Source organism: Erpetoichthys calabaricus, chromosome 6 (genome assembly GCF_900747795.2).
Source record: "Erpetoichthys calabaricus chromosome 6, fErpCal1.3, whole genome shotgun sequence".
Taxonomy (NCBI): Eukaryota; Metazoa; Chordata; class Cladistia; order Polypteriformes; family Polypteridae; genus Erpetoichthys; species Erpetoichthys calabaricus.
The window spans coordinates 128420232-128442819 of NC_041399.2; the positions used below are offsets into that span (position 1 = coordinate 128420232).

Genomic DNA, 22588 nt, shown 5'->3' on the forward strand with positions numbered 1-22588 from the left:
CATAAAAAAAAGACGACTCGGAGCTTCAGGATTTCTTAAAGCAATTTGAGTTTCCTGAACATATCAACCCCTGTGATGCCCTGTTTGGAGGGTGCACCTGTTTCCTTAAGAGGCATTAGCTCTCAGGAAATGTGTTCTTTTCAATTGCGGCGTTTTAATTAACCTGAATTTAAATAATTATAAATTAAAAAGGTTTTATCCCCCCCCAGCATGCAATATGACGGTTACAAGATTACATGAGACGTATAAGGATAATTTAGCTCACTTTACTGACGGTTTCACGTGGTATTACAGACGGGAAGCTTATGACAGACAATCAAGCATGTGGGGGTCTTGATCAATACAGTCTGCCATCTTTCGTCGCCACGCTGAAAGGATTTTCCAGACGGAGGACATAATCTTCCGTCCGTTAGCTTCAAAGTGTATTGGCCGTAGGTCCATCCTTATATACTGGTTGCTCCACTTGCAGGCTCTTTTTTCTGGATCCAAACAAGGACAGCAAAGGACTCAAACCCCACCTTCAAAAATACAGGAATAGCACAATGCCTACATGCAGTTCTCATTCTCCCAACAAGGAAAGAGGATTTTTGTGCTGACAAAAGACAGAAATATACTAGTGTCTTTAGGCTGGCTATTCAATTCTCCAGTTGTCTTTGGCTCTCTAGTCCTGTGCTTGGCTCGGCAATTCTAAATGCTGATGCTGAGCCCCTGCGTACCATACTGTACTTGGTCGGCCTGTATGAATGAGTCCATAACAGTGGACACAGAGAACAGTGACATTAAACTTAATAACAAAACGTATTATAACAAGCCACCCTTTGTCACCGGATCTGTGACATAAAAACAATACTTGAAAGTCATATCCACAAATCAAAAGGTACTAGATCCCCCTTCACAGTGTAGACATTTCAAGATCATTTGTGGAAATGTGAGGTGTAGTACCACTATAGCTTCTGTACCGTTCATCTAATACCAGCGTAAATATAGTACATTTGGACAAACAGTTACATTTAACATGGTGTTACTACATAGTGATCATTATATCTCATCAGTTGTATCATAGCATCAGATATTATCTATAATAATAAAAGGCAAAGCCCTCACTGACTGACTGACTCACTCACTAACTCATCACTAATTCTCCAACTTCCCGTGTAGGTGGAAGGCTGAAATTTGGCAGGCTCATTCCTTACAGCTTACTTACAAAAGTTAGGCAGGTTTCATTTCGAAATTCAAAGCGTAATGGTCATAACTGGAACATATTTTTTGTTCATACACTGTAATGGAGGAGGCGGAGTCACGTATTGCGTCATCACGCCTCCTACGTAATCACGTGAACTAAAAACAAGGAAGAGATTTACAGCACGAGTCACACGCGGGAACGAAGGTAAATGACGTTAATTTTTGACTGTCTTTTAATACTGTGTAAGCATACATATTAACACATGTGCAATTAAACGTGTGCATTTACGGGGTGATTTCTCAGGCTTAAAAGCTCACCTTTTATCAAACGCGGGAACAAAGGTAACTGACGTTGTTCACTGTCTTTTAATACTGTGTAACCATACATATTAACACATGTGCAATTAAACGTGTGCATTTACGGGGTGATTTCTCAGGCTTAAAAGCTCGCCTTTTACTAAAAAGGTAAATGCAAAACTATTTTTAATCAGTTTATTGAAACGCTCCCGTTAAGGATTGCAATAACATATTCGCGAGATAAAAGAACGAAGTAGGGGGAAATGGAGGAAGAGCCGCAAACGGCAAAAAATTAATTAAACAATTGAGAACGGAGCGAGTTAAGCATACAAGCATGTTCATAAGGGAAACAAAGCACGGTGTAAAACGTAAGTTTAAATAAAGTTTATAGAAACGCTCCCGCTGCGGATTGCAATAACATATTCGCGAGATAAAAGTTTAATGAGAAGACACGAGGTATAAACGAACCACACGCCGTGGCGCAACGTTAGGGGCAACAGTTTCAAACCATTCTATGATCTGCTTCTCGCAACTGAAAGACGGCACATGGCGGATGTTAGCCGACTTGCTGACCGCAACGTTAGGGGCTTCAAGTATGGCGCTGACGCCACATCTCAGTGCCAACACTTTGCAGACTGTACTTAAAAGACACGCCCTCCTCACTGGACAGTTAAAAACACCAATCAAACTAACAATGACATCAAGTATTACCCAATCAAAAGTAGGAAAGGAGGCATCTTCATAAAATGCGTGTGGGATGATTTGCATGAGACGCTGCTTTAAAAAAAAATGATTACAAAAATACGGGATAAATCCCGTCCAGTATTGATTCAAAACGGGACGCGCAATTTCATTGTCAAACGCGGCACGATTCCGTATTTTAAAGGACGGGTGGCAACCCTACAGTGCCAGGTAACCACCCATACAATCAGATTGTGATTCAGACTAGGAATGCAATGAATGTAATTACCCCGATCTACATACAAGGCGAAAGTCTTGCAACATTCAAAGATGATGGTTTGGGATAATTAGTACTTATTAAGTACACCATGGAACATAAAAGAGCTTATGAAGCCTTGAACCGAAAAAAGCAACATCTCAGAGATCGTACAAAAAAAAAAAGGAGGTAATATCGTTTTACTCGCTGTAGATTTTAGTGAAACATTACCAGTTATTCCACGAGGGAGACCAGCAGATGAACTCAACGCTTCTTTAAAATCCATGCTTCTCCCACGGTCGGTTATATGTCGCGTGTTCTCGGGTAGGTACACCAAAAAATGTATACATTTAAGCATGTAATGGGCAAAGAAAAAATGAGGTATACCCGAAGGCACTGCAGTAGTACTCAATGTAACTTTACTTCTTAAATGTTAATGTTTTACTGTTTAATAATTTATACGCTTCTTATATATTGTTCAAATTCTTTTATCAAAATACCAGTGACAGCGCAATGCACGATAACATGGAGTGAATACACCATACGCATCTGCCCACGGCCGCCCTGGTGTGCGCAGGTAGGAGTTGATTCTAAAATAAAATAAACATAAAAAGAGTAATACAATCATCACCCATAAAGCGGATAGCAGACGTGACGTATTATATGTGTACCACATTTCAAGTCAATAGGTGAAACAGTTTGCAAGCTACAGGTGATTTAAATATCCTGGACAGACCAACGAAAACCCACGGTAGCAAATTATACAAGAAGATTTTACTGTTTAATTATTTATATTTATATGAAATGTGCTTCTTATATATTACTTCATATTCTCATATGATAATGATGTTAATGTTGTTTATATTGATTTCTATGTTATTGTAAGTGCATCTATGTGTGTATATGTATGTATGTATGTATGTATGTGTATATATATATATATATATATATATATATATATATATATATATATATATATATATAAAATATATGTGTATATGTATATATAATATATCTGTATATGTGTGTATATGTGTGTGTATATGTGTATATGTATATATATATGACAGCAACACTCATAACAATGACAACACAATTACATTGACAATCATGTTACGTTATTTTTAAAATGTTTCCTTTACTTTTTCATAACCTCTTTAACACACTACTTCTCCGCTGCGAAGCGCGGGTATTTTGCTAGTAATTCTATATAGCACCTTATTGGATTTCACTATTCTTTGGTACTCATAACATTTCTAAATTCAGTATGTTGCTATATGTACCCCACCCTTTGGTGTCTGATCCCTTTTTATAAGCTATAATAGTTGTAACATAACTCATATGCTATTCGAGATCGATTGCTATGATTATTAATTGTTCTTAACTAGTATTATTGCATAATTGTACATTATTTATATCCTTCCCAACCTCACTATCGGATGTTCTATTGCCTTTCAATTTACAATTTAACATTATTGGTGGTTAATTATGCATCTCCTCATACCTTTGAGCCCCTCTTATAACATTTTCAAGTCTATTCCTAAGCTTTCTATATTCATGCCTTGTCCAACCCAGTGGTTTGTAGATAAAGTCTTTTGCTTTGTGGCGTTGCAGATTCTTCTGTACAAAGTATGACTGCTTCAGGAAACTAAAGTCTTTTACTATTGCTGGAAATAGAAAATTTAAACAGTCCTGTTGCCATTAGAGAGCTCATGAGATGCACACATGGTGACTGTCCATTTTTAGCAGAGGAACACTTCCCTCTTGGCTTGCCCTTCATTCAGCATTCATTCATGGGAGCCTTCCACAGCTGTCATCTCACTTCAGTGCCATGTTTAACAGCCTGTTTCTGTTAGAGTCCATATAACTTTGTTTTGCAGCAAAAAATGTCTGCACATAGCATGGCTTCAGATTTACTCAGCTGGACTTACAATCTTTCTTTGATTCTGCACTTCTTCCACTCTGGAAAAACAAGTCATTTCTTCACCAGCTATTATCCGGTATGTGCAGCAGATCAAAAGTTATTAGTAAAAGTACAGTCTTTTTTTTTTTTTTTTTTAAATCTTCATTTCGTAATACACCACCTTCTCATCATTGATAAAACTTTTTACCACTGGCTTGGAGAGACTTTGGCACCATTAAATTGAGTGGCCAAAACTAAAATACTTGCTAGGCTAACTAAAGAAGGGTGAAAAGTAGAGCAAATACATAACATAAAACAATTCTTTATCAATCATATGTATAATACAATGCAGCATTATTAATGACAATTCTAGACCCGCAGTTCTCAGTCTCACATCACAAATAACAGTTTGAGATAAATTAAATACGGCAAATTATTACATTTAAACTAGGCTAATGAAAAGGTTTCTTCAGTAGAATAATACGCTAATCAACACATTACATCAGTTATACATTACAGATGTCTTGAATTATAACAAGATATGACATATTTGAACTTGAGTGTTCTCATAGAACAAAAATCTTATTATCTATACCATATAACAAACTGCAGCTTATCTGATCAAGAGACAAATCTTTTAAATGTCTTTAACATAATACAACAGCACAGTTCATATAGACTAATGGTTCTAATGTATAACTGAACATTCTATTTAGCTATGTGCATTATAACTTAGCATTGACCTTAATATATTGATATAATAACAAATCTTCATAAAATTAATCACTTACAGAGACAAATCAATACATGTATTCAGTTCTAATACATTTTGTAATTGCTGAAGTGATAATAATAATCATTTGTTATACATCAAAATATGTAAACCCTTTATACTGTTTTTATATGAAGACTAGAGAAAGAAATCAGTCTAATTTTAATTATAGGAACATTTTAACCTTTGTATTTTCATTTAAACATTTTTATTATACATGATGTTATTCCCTTACACTTGCACTAATCAGCATGCAAGAAAAATAATTCCAATAACTGCTGTTCATTAATGTATGATTGATAAACATTCACCACCCTTTGATTAGATTATTTCTAATTTCTCTGCCCAAACTTGCTATTGAGCTATTTATTGCAGCTTGTATAGAAAAAATAATTTGTGTTTCATCCATTAGCCACAGGTTTTGATGAATCTGTAGGAAAAAAACAACATCTATAGGCTTGAGTTATGTTTTATGCGGATAATACTTTTTCTTGAAATTCAGATTTTTAAATTCTTAACTCTTTAACTGACTGTGCGACTGGCTGTCTTTCTGCCTTGCAAGGACATAGGTCATCTTTAATTTAAACCTGCATCTGTTTGTAGGCTTCAAAAAAAAAAAAAACATTCCAGGCTTCACTAACCTAAGCACAGTGTGCATTATCAATCACCAGTCATGATCACTCTGTTCAACTTTATTTGCTAACATTTTTAGATAGTACATGTATTACTAACACAATTAAATTTGAATATGAACCCCTATTACTATAACGATTAATGTTATACAGTAATCCCTCCTCCATCGCGGGGGTTGCGTTCCAGAGCCACCCGCGAAATAGGAAAATCCGCGAAGTAGAAAACATATGTTTATATGGTTATTTTTAGAATGTCATGCTTGGGTCACAGATTTGCGCAGAAACACAGGAGGTTGTAGAGAGACAGGAACGTTATTCAAACACTGCAAACAAACATTTGTCTCTTTTTCAAAAGTTTAAACTGTGCTCCATGACAAGACAGAGATGACAGTTCCGTCTCACAATTAAAAGAATGCAAACATATCTTCCTTTTCAAAGGAGTGCAAAGCAAGCAGTCAAAAAAAAAATCAATAGGGCTTTTTGGCTTTTAAGTATGCGAAGCACCGCCGGTACAAAGCTGTTGAAGGCGGCAGCTCATACCCCCTCTGTCAGGAGCAGGAAGAGATAGAGAGAGAGATAGTGAGAGATAGAGAGAGACAGATAAAAAAAATCAATACGTGCCCTTTGAGCTTTTAAGTATGCGAAGCTCCGTGCAGCATGTCCTTCAGGAAGCAGCTGCACACAGCCCCCCTGCTCACACCCCCCCTACGTCAGCGCAAGAGAGAGAGAGAGAGAAAGTAAGCTGGATAGCTTCTCAGCCATCTGCCAATAGCGTCCCTTGTATGAAATCAACTGGGCAAACCAACTGAGGAAGCATGTACCAGAAATTAAAAGACCTATTGTCCGCAGAAACCCGCGAAGCAGCGAAAAATCCGCGATATATATTTAAATATGCTTACATATAAAATCCGCGATGGAGTGAAGCCGCGAAAGGCGAAGCGCGATATAGCGAGGGATCACTGTATTATATTATTATATGGGACGTCTCCCATCTTTTAGGGTTTTACTTTACATTATTTATTAGTCAGCTGACACACATAGAAACACATACTGACAAATGACAAACACGCACCTGCCACCCCAGTCTCTGAATAAGAATAATTTATTCTTCTTTTATTTTCTTTGCTAAATTCTAAAACCCACTTCATGCCCAAGCAAAATTACTTGGCAAAACTAAGGTTCTTTAAACAACATTCAGCACACTGGGGAGAGCAACTGTTCACAGACAAGCAGCCTTCACTCGTTTCAATCATTTCAACATACAGTATTTGGCAATTGCTTCATTCTTTCAAATATCTTCACATATTCACATACTCACCTTCTCTTTTACAATTGCATTTCATTCATAGAATGAAGTTCTCTTTCAATTGTATTTCATTCACATAGATCTCTATCACACGTGCTATAAACTCACTTGAGGTTGTGCTTTTTTTTTTTATTTTATATAAGGTTTCACCGTGCAATGCACTTAAAAGCGTCTTTTCCTTCATACTTATTATTACAATCAAACAACTTCTCAGGGCCGTAAGCTGGTATTACTTTCATTACATTAGTAGTACATTCTTACCTTAGTTTCATATGCGCTGTTCTCCAGATCATGAAAAAGTCCGTGGCGAAACCAGGTTCAGCGACATCAAGGAAACACTAATTTCCGTGGTAATCCCCGGTTCCAGCGACAATCAAGGCCAATCCACTCGGGAAATCACTTAGTCATTAATCATTTAGTATTATTAAAAGAGCATTTTACTTTAAACTTGATCAGGGTTTGAAAGGAAAAATGTTTTGCACGTTTACAAGCCTTAAACAAAAGTGGAGACATTCTATTTGCCTTTATCCCAATTACACAAATCGATAATTATCTTTCTTTGTTATGTGAGAAACTGTCTCATTTTTAAATTCACACTCATCCAATTAATCCCTTCTTAAAAAGTATGGCCAGTACTCACCGGAAGGTAAAGGAGGCATGTTTCTCGTTGCAAGTTTTAAAACCAAATGTATTAATTTTTACTTAGAGCTCTTTGCATTACAGTTTCTTTTTAAACATTAGCTTATAACGTAGGTTCGTAATTTAAGCTATATTTAAAAGGCGATTTAAATAATTTCTGTGTGTTTAAACACACGGCATGATTCTTTTAGCAGTACCATCATAGGTGGGGGTTGCCAAAACTTTTAACCTTTTAACCTTTAACCTTTAAATCGGAATGATTACAACAGGTGCCCAGCTCACTGACTGCATTTTAACACGTGGATGAACCGTGTACACTGGATTTCTATTATGCCATTAAAGATTTCTACAATTTAATTTAGCGAGCACGATCAAGTCGTTATGGATTTTATCAGCATTTTTACCGTTCATCTGTAAATAACTGACTTTGAGATCCACTGGATGAGGGATTGATTCATCATACAAGGTGAGTGCCGGCATGCCTATTTGCATCAAATCTTAACGCGCAGCTCTTTATTGCTTTTACAAAATATTGTTTCTAATGGCTAAATGATGCAACTTATTTTAAGAACAGTGTTCCCCAACACGGCATTTACTTTTCAGGCAGGTTTTGGACTTGATACGGCAGTTAATCTGTGTTGTCCACGCGGGTGCCGTTTCATTTTATTCTGGACAACCAGTCTCGTGCTATAAGTTTAAAACTGTTGTTTTCTATTTATTTTTTCCGGTTCATTCCCACATTTATACTCATGCTTTGGACTTAAAATTCCAACCTGCATGGTGTAGTTAGCAGACGCTACCACAAGTCACTGGCAGCTGTCTTTCTTTCTTGTCTCATGCCCATGGCCCGCTACAAGACCGCCTCTTGTCTTTTGCCGGGATTAATTACGATTATTATTAATTCATAATATTCTCATTCCAATTAGGGCCTGGCATCTTAACTTGGTCACAGGGAGTCCATGTCTGAGCGCACAACCAATCCCCAAATATATTAAATATTTCGACCGAACCCTTCATTGCCATCATTATCAGAAGCATATTTTATATATATTATAAATAATATACGGTTATTAATGTAGCCACAATCCTGCTCGCAGCGCCAGCACCAACGCTATCAAATTATATCATAAGGTTCAAGGCGACGAACAAATTCATTCTTACGATTTTACAAGTCTGTACCCTTATGTCAACAAAACAAAGACCTACCCCATCGGACATCCGACCTTTGTTTTCAACCTTAGTTCAACCTTCTCCTGGAGTGTTTTAAACTTCTTCTAGCGCTTAGGCTCAGTACCAGAAGCCTTAGAAGGTGCAGGGCGATTCGGCGACATCTTGTGCGTTTAAGAATAACAAAATGAATACAATAACAAAATGAAAAACATGAGGACACTCAGCTGGAGTCGCGTCACAGGGCAGCAATCAATCAGCAACAAGAAGAAATGAATAATCCTCTCGGATTGGCTACTTTCACCATCCCAAACTGTGTTTTCCTCAGCGGTTGCTTCCTGTTCTCAGCAGAAGACCAATCAGATCCACTGCAGGTTCTGCTGGGAGTTGCAGTTTCAAATTCTATTGGCTACTTTTACCATCCCAAGCTGCGGTTCTCTCTACAGCACAGTATTGCCACGAAAAAAGCCATAAAAAATTGCGGAGGATATTTGCGCTTTCCGCTAACAATTAATAGTGAGGTTCTAAGGAAAAATGCGCGAACGACTGAGTCCACGAACCCTGAACTGCGACTTCCAGGTGTCTACTGTACATCAAAATTCATCTGAAAGGCAAACAGGAGGCCTCTGGTTGGCCATCATGGGTACAGTAAGAGGCGTTATCAGCGACGAAATCCCTCAAGTGCAGTGGAGGTATGCGGATGACAAAAATACGTTATACCTGGTCCCGTCAATGTGGTGATAGCCACTTTCACAACGGCCTATGTCCGCTTAGAATTGTACGAATTGTTGGATCGTTTAGGACCGAGGGTTCTGTATCATGATACAAATTCCGTTATCTTCACACCATTGCCCGGACAGTACACGCTGCCGCTTGGTGACAATTTAGGTGAACTCACCAGCGAACTAGATCCTGATGACTTCATAAAAGAATATGTTTCTGGGGGTCCGAAAACGTACGCGTACAAAACATTCAAATGCAAGGTCTGTATGAAGGTTAAGGATGTTACTCTCAATCACAAAACAACTAGATCGGTAAACTTATACTCGTTAATGGATCTAGTGTATGCTTAAAAAAAAAAAACTATGGTTTTGTAAACTGCGATCTCGCGAAAGAAATAACAGTTCATGGCGCTCAGATTCATAGGAACAAAAAGAGCCTGACGTTGCAAAATCGCACATTCAGAAAAAGATTTAGAGTGGTGTACAACAAAAAGGTTCCATTGCCTGATTTCACAATTCTCCCCTATGGATACTAAAGAGGGTTTTGATGTTAGACTTCAACACCCCTTCTCAAAACTTGTCTCTGGGCCCTCCTGTTCCAGCAAATCGCATTATGTGAAAAAGCTTTTGAAGCACGTGGACCATGTGCTTTCTCACCACCCTGACAATATAGTCTGGTTTTACAGCTGTTGGCAGCCTCTGTACGACTAACTGTTAGCATGATTTCCAAAAACAAAATTTTGGAGGGGATACCTTCTTCCTTAAGCGATGATGAACTACTGCCATCTGACAGAGTTAACTTGGTGATCGTTGACAATTTGATGGAACAGGCAAGCCATAGCGAAGAAATAGAGCGGGTCTTCACAAAATATTCTCATCACAGGAATTTGTCCATCATTTACTTGGTCCAAAAGGAGGGTTTCTCGGAGCCCTATTAAGCGCGGCCATACCTTTCATTACTAGTTTATTAGGTTAAAGAGTATAAATATGGAATACACGCACAAGATGTACCTGGTACCTCAACAACAAATGGCTTGACTGCAACAGAAAGCCCCGGCTTCCGGCGACCTTTTAAGTGCTACGGAAAATGAACTGGATAAACAAATGAAATCACGCTCAAATCACGATGTATAAAACCTAAACTTGGCGTAAAGCCACACACATTTCCACGGTACCTCATATCCTGGCGTACGCAAGTTCTCCACTCGGTTTTGCAGACAGGCGGTACTCAGCGTCAAAGCAGTGCTACTGTTCCTGTGTGGTTATCCTTTCTTAGATCCACATTCCTGACGCGGCTTTATAAATACACTGAAACTAACTGCATATTGTTTATTAGTGTAATGCATCTGATTGTAATTAACCTGTAACAATATAATGGTCCAGGGAATAGCCATAGTATTCCAAATACCATAACTGCTTTAGCATTGTTACTCTCACTGTACCTTCTTTTTCTTCTTTCAGCTGCTCCCGTTAAGGGTTGCCACAGCGGATCATCTTTTTCCATTTTACTCTCACTGCACCACTCAGAGTATTTATATCACTGTATCAGAGTTTGGAATTACAGCAGCAGCTGATCAGAAAGAGAATTTTCGGTATTCAGCATCAAGCACACACTGCCTCAGCCACGGCAAAACGCTTCAGAGCCTTTCCTGTACGGACCTCGCGGTTCAGAAACAGTTTCATTCCAAGAACTTTAAACGCACTCAATCAGTCCATCAAGTGTTTCTTGTAGAACTTTTGTACTTATAAGTACAATTACCTCACTGTAAACTTGCACTACAGTTATAATATTGCACAACCTGCGGCACTTTATAAAGCGCGTATTTACATATGATGACGATATCATTTTTAAGATGAAATGCAGCAAAATATGTTGATTATATTATACAGATAAAACTTTAACTTAATTTAAATAATCTATATTGTTAATAATTAAACGTGTGAGGACACGGTGCCGCAACACTAGCTAGTTCACGGATTGTTCCTACTTCGTGCTGTATTCTTGCTGGGCTGGCACGACACTGGAAGGATAAATGGATAGAATAATTACACACATACTACGAAGATGTTTCAATGTTCCTGAAACATTTTGAAGAATCGTCGTTGTAAGCTTACAGATGGCTTAACGTCTATTACAGAGCTGATTGTGTGGCGATTGGGTATTCGGAGAAAGAAAAGCAAGGACAGGAATTGGAGGTTAGTACGTTTGAAAGAGACAGTACTACTGCATTAAATAATTTCATCGAAGGTCGCGTATGGCGCAGCAAGCATCATGCGTGAGACATGAACAATCACTGCGCCACCATGTTCCCATGTTTAATAACATGCTTTCATTCCTATCATCATGAAAAAGATATCACGCATACATCTCAGTATTTTAATTATTCAGAGAGCTGTAATATTACAAATGTAATGGATTCTGTATCCCGTCAGAGGAAGAGAAAGCCCGGAAGCATGTATTGATTCAGACACATAGAGCACATAGAAGATCAAATACAAAACAAAGCATTTAACGTGCTACTTTAGTTACGATGGGATTTGAGAAACTACTGAATTAGACGATTTTAAGATGAAGTTTATGATGTTCTACTTTAATGACAAAATAAACTGTGTGATTAAAGTGGAAATTCCGAGATTAAAGTTGACATTTCGAGCTTTTTTCCCCCACTGTGTGCCTATTTTTTTTCTCTGTACCCTATTAAGCTTCCATATGACACTCAGACGGTGGGCTACGACTCACCTTTTCACAGCGACTTTGATATGTGACAACTTCTTTTTTATTTCGGGCACTGTGCGACTTTGTGAACTTGAGCTTTCGAGTATCTCTGATACTATATGTCACTCGATCAACTTCCTTTTGTTGATTATACCAATGAATAGTAAGTTTTTCCTTGCCTCCACTTGGTATTCGCTGAAATTCTTCTATTTTCCCCCGTGCTTTTCCCATTGTCTTTTCACAGAATGCTGAGTTTAAGGGCTATTTATATTGATTTGCATATTCAAAGAGGTGTAATTCTGGGAGGAGTTGGGGTGGGGCAGCAGGCGCATGCACGTGCGTTACTTTTCACGCTGATCAGGATTTATGTAGCGGAAGAACGTGGAAGTTGGCGAATGCACAGATTTATGCATCTGGATTTTTCTGTGCGTATGCACATTCCCGCTTTTGTGCTTACGCCATGTTATGGTGCGAGTTCTACGCACGGCATTATACATGAGGCCCCAGGTGTACGATGAGATTTTGAAAAGTGTGCAGGATAAATCAAAGAAATATACCGAACTTATTTTATAGAAAATGTTGCATAGCACTAATACAGCCTACTGGAATGGCTTGGTAGAGTTTGTGTTTTGTGGAGAGCCATTAGCTAGTACAAATATGGTCGATCTAATGTGGAATTTGACCGCCTGTCACAATATACCGTCCTATCGGAGACCTAGGGGATGGAACGAATTTGTCAAGGCCATGGTCAATTTGAACATTCCAACATCCGCTGTGCCAAACGCCAACACGAGAGAACTTCTGGAGAGCTTCAAACCTTCTGCCACGGACGGTGTCGCTGCGGCTGCTTCCAATATACCTGTTGGCAAGAAAACCAGATCTCGCAAAAAGAATGAATGGACTTATTGAAAAGTAATTATATTTTTGTTTAATAAAATATTAAATTTGATTACAGAGTCTGCCTATTCTTTATTAAGATAATTACAGGTCATAGAACTTTCCATACAGAGGTGATCCTGAAAACCTCTAGAAGTGTTCCTACACAAGGTGCTGGCAAATTTTTGAATCATATAATCGTTCTTGGTGACTTCATTAAAATACAGGTTCAGGACATCTTTATAAGAGAGTTCTTTCCGTGTGTGATGCAGAAAAAAAATACAGTGTTGCTCGCAGACGGTGGAAAACCAGCTTTGAAGCTGTTGGGTATGGTGAATAATTTCTTTACAGTTTCTGTTTAAAAAGCAGTATATTTCCTCAGGAAAACATATAGAGTCTGGTGGACCGCCATAGGAATCGAAAAATTCTCCTGTTCCGTCTTCTCTAAGATATATCGCTAACCAGTGTTCTCCGGGTTGATTTGGACAATGAGTATTGATGATGATCATGGCCAGGAGATACGTAAGTATTTTTTCAGGCAGTTCGTCGCACGCCAACATTCTGTAAAACAGATTTTCTGTGTACAGGTTACAGGACATGAGTTCCGTGATCTGCAGTGTGTTCATGCTTTTTAGTAATCATAAAGTATGTTTCTTCTCTTGTTTATTTCAATAATGTTGTCAAAGACGGCGTAGACTATTAGTGTGGGGCAGGGGTACCCGAAACTTCAAATCACATGTTCCCGGTTTTCACCAATGAGAAATGGTCTCCACATTCTTGATCAGGCGTCAAATCAAAGGCAAACAGGGTGTAGCCCCAGGAGAAGTCAGTATGGCTGATGGCTAGAGGCAGGTCTTTCAAATGCTTTCTGGAGGACAACACAAGGTTGTAATATTCTCGAGTTGTGTTGTTATTAGCAAAATTGGGCTGAAATGGCTTGGCAGGAATCTGCTCTCCGTCCAAATACAAGGCCAGGAACTCCACATTGTTATGCTTGAAATTGATGGGGTTTCTGGCGTAATCCCCTGAAAAGGCATCATTATCCACCATGCCTATGACGGTGTACTTGGGCAGTTGACCCAAGAACAGGTTGTCCCGATTGCACACTCGTATCCCAGCTGGCATACTGAGAAGTTTCATATTCACTCTTACCACGGGGTACTTGGCATTGGCGGACGTGAGAGCGTGGGCGTGCCCTAATTTCATCGCCGCTGAAAGTTTAACTTTCTTGACAAAAAGAGCGGCGGACAAAATGTTTACTTTGTAATGCTCGGCATCACCGGAAATCAGACAGAATTAATTTTTGCTCTTCACCATTTTAATTCTGATATCTACACTGTTTAGAATTAATACTAATTAAAAATAAAAATAGGTCGGAATGAATATGTCCAAGGAGTTCTACTGTTTTGCCCTGGGATGTATAACCGTTTCTTTTTTTGAATCCCTCATTCAGACTGTCCAAGGCCATGTTTTCATGTTTGTTGGCCGTGGCTGCAAATTGAGAATTGAGAGTTTCATTGCTGTAATTTAGCAGCCCCTTAAAAATGACCCTGTATGGGTAAAGGCTGGAACTCTGTGATATTAAGCGATCTCCCAAGGTCACATCAACTTGTGAAAATAAACCGGCTATCAGATAATTAACAAAGGCTACCTTGGCAGCGGCTGCAGGATTAGTTCCATTGGCCTTGACGATTTCGCATCTGACGTGTGTTATTCAGGTCCAAGTAGTCTTCACCGTTCCCAGTAAACAGAAACTCTCGGCTCTATCTGAAATTGCACCGCTAGAGAGGAGGTACCTCGACATAGATGCTTTTTTCTATGCTAGTCTGTGTATAGGGCACCGTAAACAAGTCCAGTTCGGATTTCACACACTCTTGAGACAATCAATGAACAAAAGACATCTTGAGTTAAAAAATGTTTTTCGATTTCTTTTTTCTGTGGGCACCGGACTTATCCTTGTGGTGGAGAGAAGAAAATGATGTAAAAGTTGAACGGCACGTCTTTTTGATGATCGGTCCTGCACGTGACCGGGGAGGTCTCTTACGCTTAGTTTTCCTCATCACCATCAGCCCAGAGCCCTCTTGATTTTCTTTGCTTCCTCAAGTCATCACTCCAGACATGGCCCCCGCCAGCCACCACTTCTTTGACAATATTCTTAGCGGCTGATTTAATGTGTGGTTTGACAATTTCGAAATCCTCTTTTCAAGAGAGGCAAAGCTCTTCTAAACAGCCCACGAAATATCCCACCGATCCCAGAACCATACATCACGGGGGCACCAGAGAACCCCGTGAGCCCGTTGCCAGCTTGGGATTCATAATAATACACGTAAGGGCTATGGTCCTGGCAAGTTCTCATCTCTGTATTAGTTGTGCATACACCGCTTAGCGGGTCTGAAATGTAACTTGACTATGACCTTACTAAACTGAAATGGAACCGATTTGTTCTGATCCGTCTTTATTTCAATGGTCAAAGTATCAAACTGAGTCTTGCTGACTGGAATGTAATGTGGCTTGTCAGAGGCGATTTTGGTGATTTTGTTCATCTCATCCTCAATATGTTCGCATCTCAAGAGAGGTATGTAGCTGTCTCTGACTCTTTGTTGAGACACAATGTTGCTGTAGACATACAAGGTATAAAACCCTGCTCTGATATCCGCGGGGTAAGGAGCCTCATTCACAATGTCTAAGGTTATGTCCGAATGAGCTCCTAGAATCATCCCCAACTGCCCCCTGACATGAAGAGTTTCATCCTTCGCAGAATTTACAACATAGAAACTTCGCTCCAACCCTGGAAGAATTGCTGTGGAAAACAACGTAAAAGCTTTTTCTCTCCAGTGTAAACACACAGTTAATTAAATACTTTTTTGATTCTCAGTATTTAACGTGTTGCGCGTAACTTTCAGGGATCCAACTGTTAAACTTGTCAGGCCATCCGAGCCATTTCACCAAAATACGTTTTTTTCTATTGATATTTTTTTGTCAAAAATTTTTTCAATCCTGAATACGTCTGCACCTCGAATCTTTTGTAACTCAGCGTCGTAAAAGGACCCTATAATGTCTTCACCGTCATACTCTTTGAACTTGTAGACAGGCGGATCCCTCGGGACTAGTTCAGAAGCTGTAAATACATTGTCTGAAAATGTTTGTTCATATCTCTTTGTAAAAGAATTCTGGGATTTCGACACTCTCACTGAATCTCCGACTTTGAATTTATATTTTGGGGTTGTTTTAGGTTTAATTAGGTCGTATAATGTTTTAAAGACTTTTCAAGAATTGGAACTATTGACCTCAGCAGGGGCCATTTTTATGCTGTGGTGATATCTCACATTATACAGTGCATCCGGAAAGTATTCACAGCGCATCACTTTTTCCACATTTTGTTATGTTACAGCCTTATTCCAAAGTGGATTAAATTCATTTTTTTCCTCAGAATTCTACACACAACACCCCATAATGACAACATGAAAAAAGTTTACTTGAGGTTTTTGCAAATTTATTAAAAAAAAAAAAATTGAGAAAGCACATGTACATAAGTATTCACAGCCTTTGCCATGAAGCTCAAAATTGAGCTCAGGTGCATCCTACTTCCCCTGATAATCCTGGAGATGTTTCTGCAGCTTAATTGGAGTCCACCTGTGGTAAATTCAGTTGAATGGACGTGATTTGGAAAGGCACACACCTGTCTATATAAGGTCCCACAGTTGACAGTTCATGTCAGAGCACAAACCAAGCATGAAGTCAAAGGAATTGCCTGTGGACCTCCGAGACAGGATTGTCACGAGGCACAAATCTGGGGAAGGTTACAGAAAAATTTCTGCTGCTTTGAAGGTCCCAATGAGCACAGTGGCCTCCATCATTCGTAAGTGGAAGAAGTTCAAAACCACCAGGACTCTTCCTAGAGCTGGCCGGCCATCTAAACTGAGCGATTGGGGGAGAAGGGCCTTAGTCAGGGAGGTGACCAAGAACCCGATGGTCACTCTGTCAGAGCTCCAGAGGTCCTCTGTGGAGAGAGGAGAATCTTCCAGAAGGACAACCATCTCTGCAGCAATCCACCAATCAGGCCTGTATGGTAGAGCGGCCAGACGGAAGCCACTCCTTAGTAAAAGGCACATGGCAGCCCACCTGGAGTTTGTCAAAAGGCACCTGAAGGACTCTCAGACCATGAGAAAGAAAATTCTCTGGTCTGATGAGACAAAGATTGAACTCTTTGGTGTGAATGCCAGGCGTCACGTTTGGAGGAAACCAGGCACCGCTCATCACCAGGCCAATACCATCTCTACAGTGAAGCATGGTGGTGGCAGCATCATGCTGTGGGGATGTTTTTCAGAGGCAGGGACTAAAAGACTAGTCAGGATAAAGGGAAAGATGACTGCAGCAATGTACAGAGACATCCTGGATGAAGACCTGCTCCAGAGCGCTCTTGACCTCAGACTGGGGCGACAGTTCATCTTTCAGCAGGATAACGACCCTAAGCACACAGCCAAGATATCAAAGGAGTGGCTTCAGGACAACTCTGTGAATGTCCTTGAGTGTCCCAGCCAGAGCCCAGACTTGAATCCGATTGAACATCTCTGGAGAGATATTAAAATGGCTGTACACCGACGCTTCCCATCCAACCTGATGGAGCTTGTGAGGTGCTGCAAAGAGGAATGGGCGAAACTGGCCAAGGATAGGTGTGCCAAGCTTGTAGCATCATATTCAAAAAGACTTGAGGCTGTAATTGCTGCCAAAGGTGCATCGACAAAGTATTGAGCAAAAGCTGTGAATACTTATGTATATGTGATTTCTCAATTTTTCTTATTTTTAATAAATTTGCAAAAAACCTCAAGTAAACTTTTTTCACGTTGTCATTATGGGGTGTTGTGTGTAGAATTCTGAGGAAAAAAATGAATTTAATCCATTTTTTGAATAAGGCTGTAACATAACAAAATGTGGAAAAAGTGATGCGCCGTGAATACTTTCCGGATGCACTGTAAGATTTCACCAATTCCTGTACCACTTGCATATAGGACCGAGCTGAAATAAGGCCAGATTTTAGTCTTCAGAGTTTGATTGAATCTCTCAACCACCGAAGCCTTTAATTCACTAGCATTGGTAAACTGTTTTATCCTGTGTTTATTTAGCAAGCTCTGAAATTCCCGATTGAGAAACTCTTTACCGGGTCTGAAGTTTGACAGGAACTCTTGCAAGAGTTCTTTAACCCCCAAGGATCCAGTGTTCTCAGAGTTATATGTTTTTTTCCAAAGACCTGCTCCATTGCCGGTGATAAACCAGACACTGACACAACTTATCAACTTAGAAAACATTTATTTAGCAGTCTGAGTTGTTCAGACTGGCACGGCATCAGGTTCGGAATTACCAGCAAGTTCTGACACATCAGCATATTCAAGGTCATATTCACCCAAGGGGTTCTTACACACATCAGGATCAAGGTTATGCTTACAAAACTCATTTGCAATACGGCAGGTTACAGAGTAGGAGTGTTCATCTATTTCATAAAATGACTGCATTATAGCATCATGAATAGAGTAGATATTTTCAAGTTCATCAACAGACTTTTCAATCACCACATGTTTTGTGAAAAGGTAGGAAAATGTTATAATACCCCAGAACTTTCACAGCCAGTCGTTTCACCCAAGGCTTGCGGAAAATCTTCAGGATCTTCTGAAAGCATCCAGCTCGGTATGCGATATCAGGTTCACTGAGACAGGAATGCCTTGTCTGGCTGGGATGGTCTATCTCGCAGCCTTGACAGTCTTTTTTCTGGTCGTGCTAGACAATAATGTCCAGCAGATGTTTCAGGCAGCACACCATCAGGACAATCCATATCTGTCTCAGAAAGTCCGATCGACATCAGTTCCTGTGGAACTTGTCTGCTCACCCACGGCTGTCCTGGAGCTAGGTAAGAGGTATCCATCTGAGCACAATTAGCAGAGATGGGGGTAGGCATCGACGGTCCTGGAGACTGGAATAAACTGTCTGCCTCAAAGACGCTCGACCAGAGACTGTAATCATGCTGTAAACTTAAAAATAACGGGTCAGATTCTTGGTTGTCCTGAATGCAGTTGATCTCGACCTCCCTGGAGTTGATAAGATGCAAGCTTTGGAGCTTCAGGCGGGACACCTGAGGTTGTTACCAGTCATTTCAGAGTCTGTAGCACCCGATATGTGGAGAGCTTCAAGAGCTTCAACGAATTCTGAAATTGCAGGGTCTTCGATCTGGCCCCAGTTGATAACAGGCTGAGTATTTATTGTAAAATTGGAGGGGCGTGGCTTATAATAAAGGCAGGGTTTCCATTTCGTCATCGCTCGATTCTGTCGATGTTTCAGACAACTTAGTCTGGAACTCAACTGCCACTTCAGCTTTCAGAAATTCCTGCATTGAATACTAAAGGCGACGGGCAGATTTCCTTTTCGTCATCACCTGATTCTGACCATGTTTCAGACGACTTAGTCTGGCCCTTGTCTGACACTTCAGCTTGAAGAAACTCAGGCAGCAAATGTCTTTTAACATCTTTCATCCGGTCATTCAGATAGAGCCTGCGGATCCGACACTTCACTGGGGCATTGGTAATAGATTCCAGAGTCTTTAGAGCTCAAGAAGATGAACCGCTTTTTATACACAACTTTCAGAAGAGAGGGGCTTATCTGAGTGTGTTCTTTTGACCTATCAGAGGCGGGCAATTCATGTCTGGACCTGTCGATCAGGCCTTGGGTTCATGGCAAGGTCATTCTTTTGATATAAAGGACCTCAGGAGAAGGGGCAGGGAGGATATTTAGTATTGCTTGTTTTTTGAAAACTCTTTTGAATGTGCAATTTTGAAAAACCATCTTCTAGTCACAAATGTTTTTTTTTTTAAAGAACTATTTTCTGAATGTTCACATTGCAATACAGTGATCCCTCGCTATATCGCGCTTCGCCTTTCGCGGCTTCACTCCATCGCGGATTTTATATGTAAGCATATTTAAATATATATCGCGGATTTTTCGCTGCTTCGCGGGTTTCTGCGGACAATAGGTCTTTTAATTTCTGGTACATGCTTCCTCAGTTGGTTTGCCCAGTTGATTTCATACAAGTGACGCTATTGGCAGATGGCTGAGAAGCTATCCAGCTTACTCTCTCTCTCTCTCTCTCTCTCTCTCTCTCTCTCTCTCTCTCTCTCTCTCTCTCTCTCTCTCTCTCTCTCTCTCTCTCTCGCGCTGACGTAGGGGGGTGTGAGCAGGGGGGCTGTGTGCAGCTGCTTCCTGAAGGACATGCTGCACGGAGCTTTGCATACTTAAAAGCTCAAAGGGCACGTATTGATTTTTTTTATCTGTCTCTCGCTATCTCTCTCTATCTCTCTCTCTCTGTCTTCCTGCTCCTGACAGAGGGGGTGTGAGCTGCCGCCTTCAACAGCTTTGTACCGGCGGTGCTTCGCATACTTAAAAGCCAAAAAGCCGTATTGATTTTTTTTTTGACTGCTTGCTTTGCACTCCTTTGAAAAGGAAGATATGTTTGCATTCTTTTAATTGTGAGACAGAACTGTCATCTCTGTCTTGTCATGGAGCACAGTTTAAACTTTTGAAAAAGAGACAAATGTTTGTTTGCAGTGTTTGAATAACGTTCCTGTCTCTCTACAACCTCCTGTGTTTCTGCGCAAATCTGTGACCCAAGCATGACAATATAAAAATAACCATATAAACATATGGTTTCTACTTCGCGGATTTTCCTATTTCGCGGGTGGCTCTGGAACGCAACCCCCGCGATGGAGGAGGGATTACTGTATAGGTTTATGGGGAAACAATTATTCCAACAGCTTCAGGCAGAATGCTGTGCATGATTTTCTTTCCCTCTTCATACCAAACAACACACACTGTGCTCTTTTTTCAGCCTGCCTGAATGCGCAATATCAATTCAGTACACTACACATAAAAGCAAAATGAGGCACCACTGTATATTATAAAGTGAGTGCCGTGATTTACTCTTTAGTACTGTAGCTCTATAGTTTAAATGCTGTATCCAAATTAACTGTATGCATGTGCCCTGTGACAGAATTTAGACCCATTTCACAAAAAATAAAAAAAACCCAATGCTTTCACAATCCCTACATATTCACATGTACAGAAATTTTGCCAATATTAGGTTTCCCAAGTGGTAATTCCGAAAATCCCGAGAGTTGATGAACGCAGGAAGTCCCAGGGACTTTTCTCCGAAGCAATATGAACATACAACTCTATCTCTAGGCAACACTGTCTTGATATAAACTGATTGAGTTGGGAAAAAATGAAAAATTGCACTAAGCTGCCATTTCTTATATATAAGTTCCACAGACAGCAAAACCTGTTTTAAATGTATACTTAATATAGTGTATATAGAAACATTCATTCCATATACTTTATACACATTAAACAGAGATATTAACACTGTAAGAGTTCATTTAACAGTGTGTTAAAGGCTTACTTTAACACCAAAAGGATTAATTTAACACTGGCATTGTTCTCTATCATTGCCCAAAACACTTTCATTAGTGTCCACTTTATGTACTCTGAAATGTCCAATGGATCAAGGTTCAAGATAAAATATTGTTTATATTTTAGCATGATTTAATTTTTAGGTATTTCAATTATTTTAGACAATGCTTCATTTTGTTTCTTCTCATGTGTGATGATTTTCAAAATACAGTGTCATGTGTCACATATTTTATTCAGAAGGTGGAAAAAAGGCAACATATTAACAAACCACTCACCAATTTTCAGTGCATGAAAGGCATCTGGCTGCTTCTTTTCTGCATCTGCAAAAAGACAATTAAAACACATTCACATCAGCAATTTTTCAAGTAAATAACTAAAACTCAATAAAAAACAGCATAGATGCATACATTGTTTGATAAATAAATAACATTTATGTTAATGCTTTTAGATCATTTTGAATAATCCTAGTCCTGAAGGCTGCTGTCTCTTCAGGTTTTGTTCTAAATAAATTTCTGATTGCTAACTGATTTATTCCGGCAGCTTCCTCTAACTCAGCCTGCTGTCTTCAAAAACCTGTTACTGCTACCATAATTTTTAATGCAAAAGGTTTGAAAATGAACCAACAAAGTCAAGCATTTATTGATTAAAAAAGCACAGAAGGCGTTATCTTTTAATATTTGAAATTAATCAGTTAAACTGGTGCAGTAGAGCCCTTTAGGACAAGGATCGCCCACAATACCTTTTGATTTTGGGAAACACAGTACATTAAAAAAAACTAATTAAATAATAAATTAAAAGATTTAAATAAAAAGGAAAAGACTCATTGAGGTTAGAAAGAAGCTTATACTGTATTGCAAAAGATATACAAAAGGCATGTGCAATGCTGGATGAGGTGTTTTGAGAAGCTAACGATACAACAATTAAATTCAGCATTGCTAACTTCTGCATTGATGAGTTATTAGTTTATAAAAAAAATTGTCTTCATTTC

General features: G+C 39.4%; 1 protein-coding gene across 1 annotated transcript in view; it reads right to left on the reverse strand.

Moving 5' to 3' along the window:
- Nucleotides 1-22588, reverse strand: part of LOC114653540 (ankyrin repeat and SAM domain-containing protein 6-like) — a 271092-nt gene that overhangs the window by 224566 nt on the left and 23938 nt on the right. Inside the window, exon 3 of the mRNA XM_028803920.2 lies at nt 21876-21920. Coding sequence (XP_028659753.1) covers nt 21876-21920 — 45 coding nt within the window. The remainder of the gene's footprint in view (nt 1-21875; nt 21921-22588) is intronic.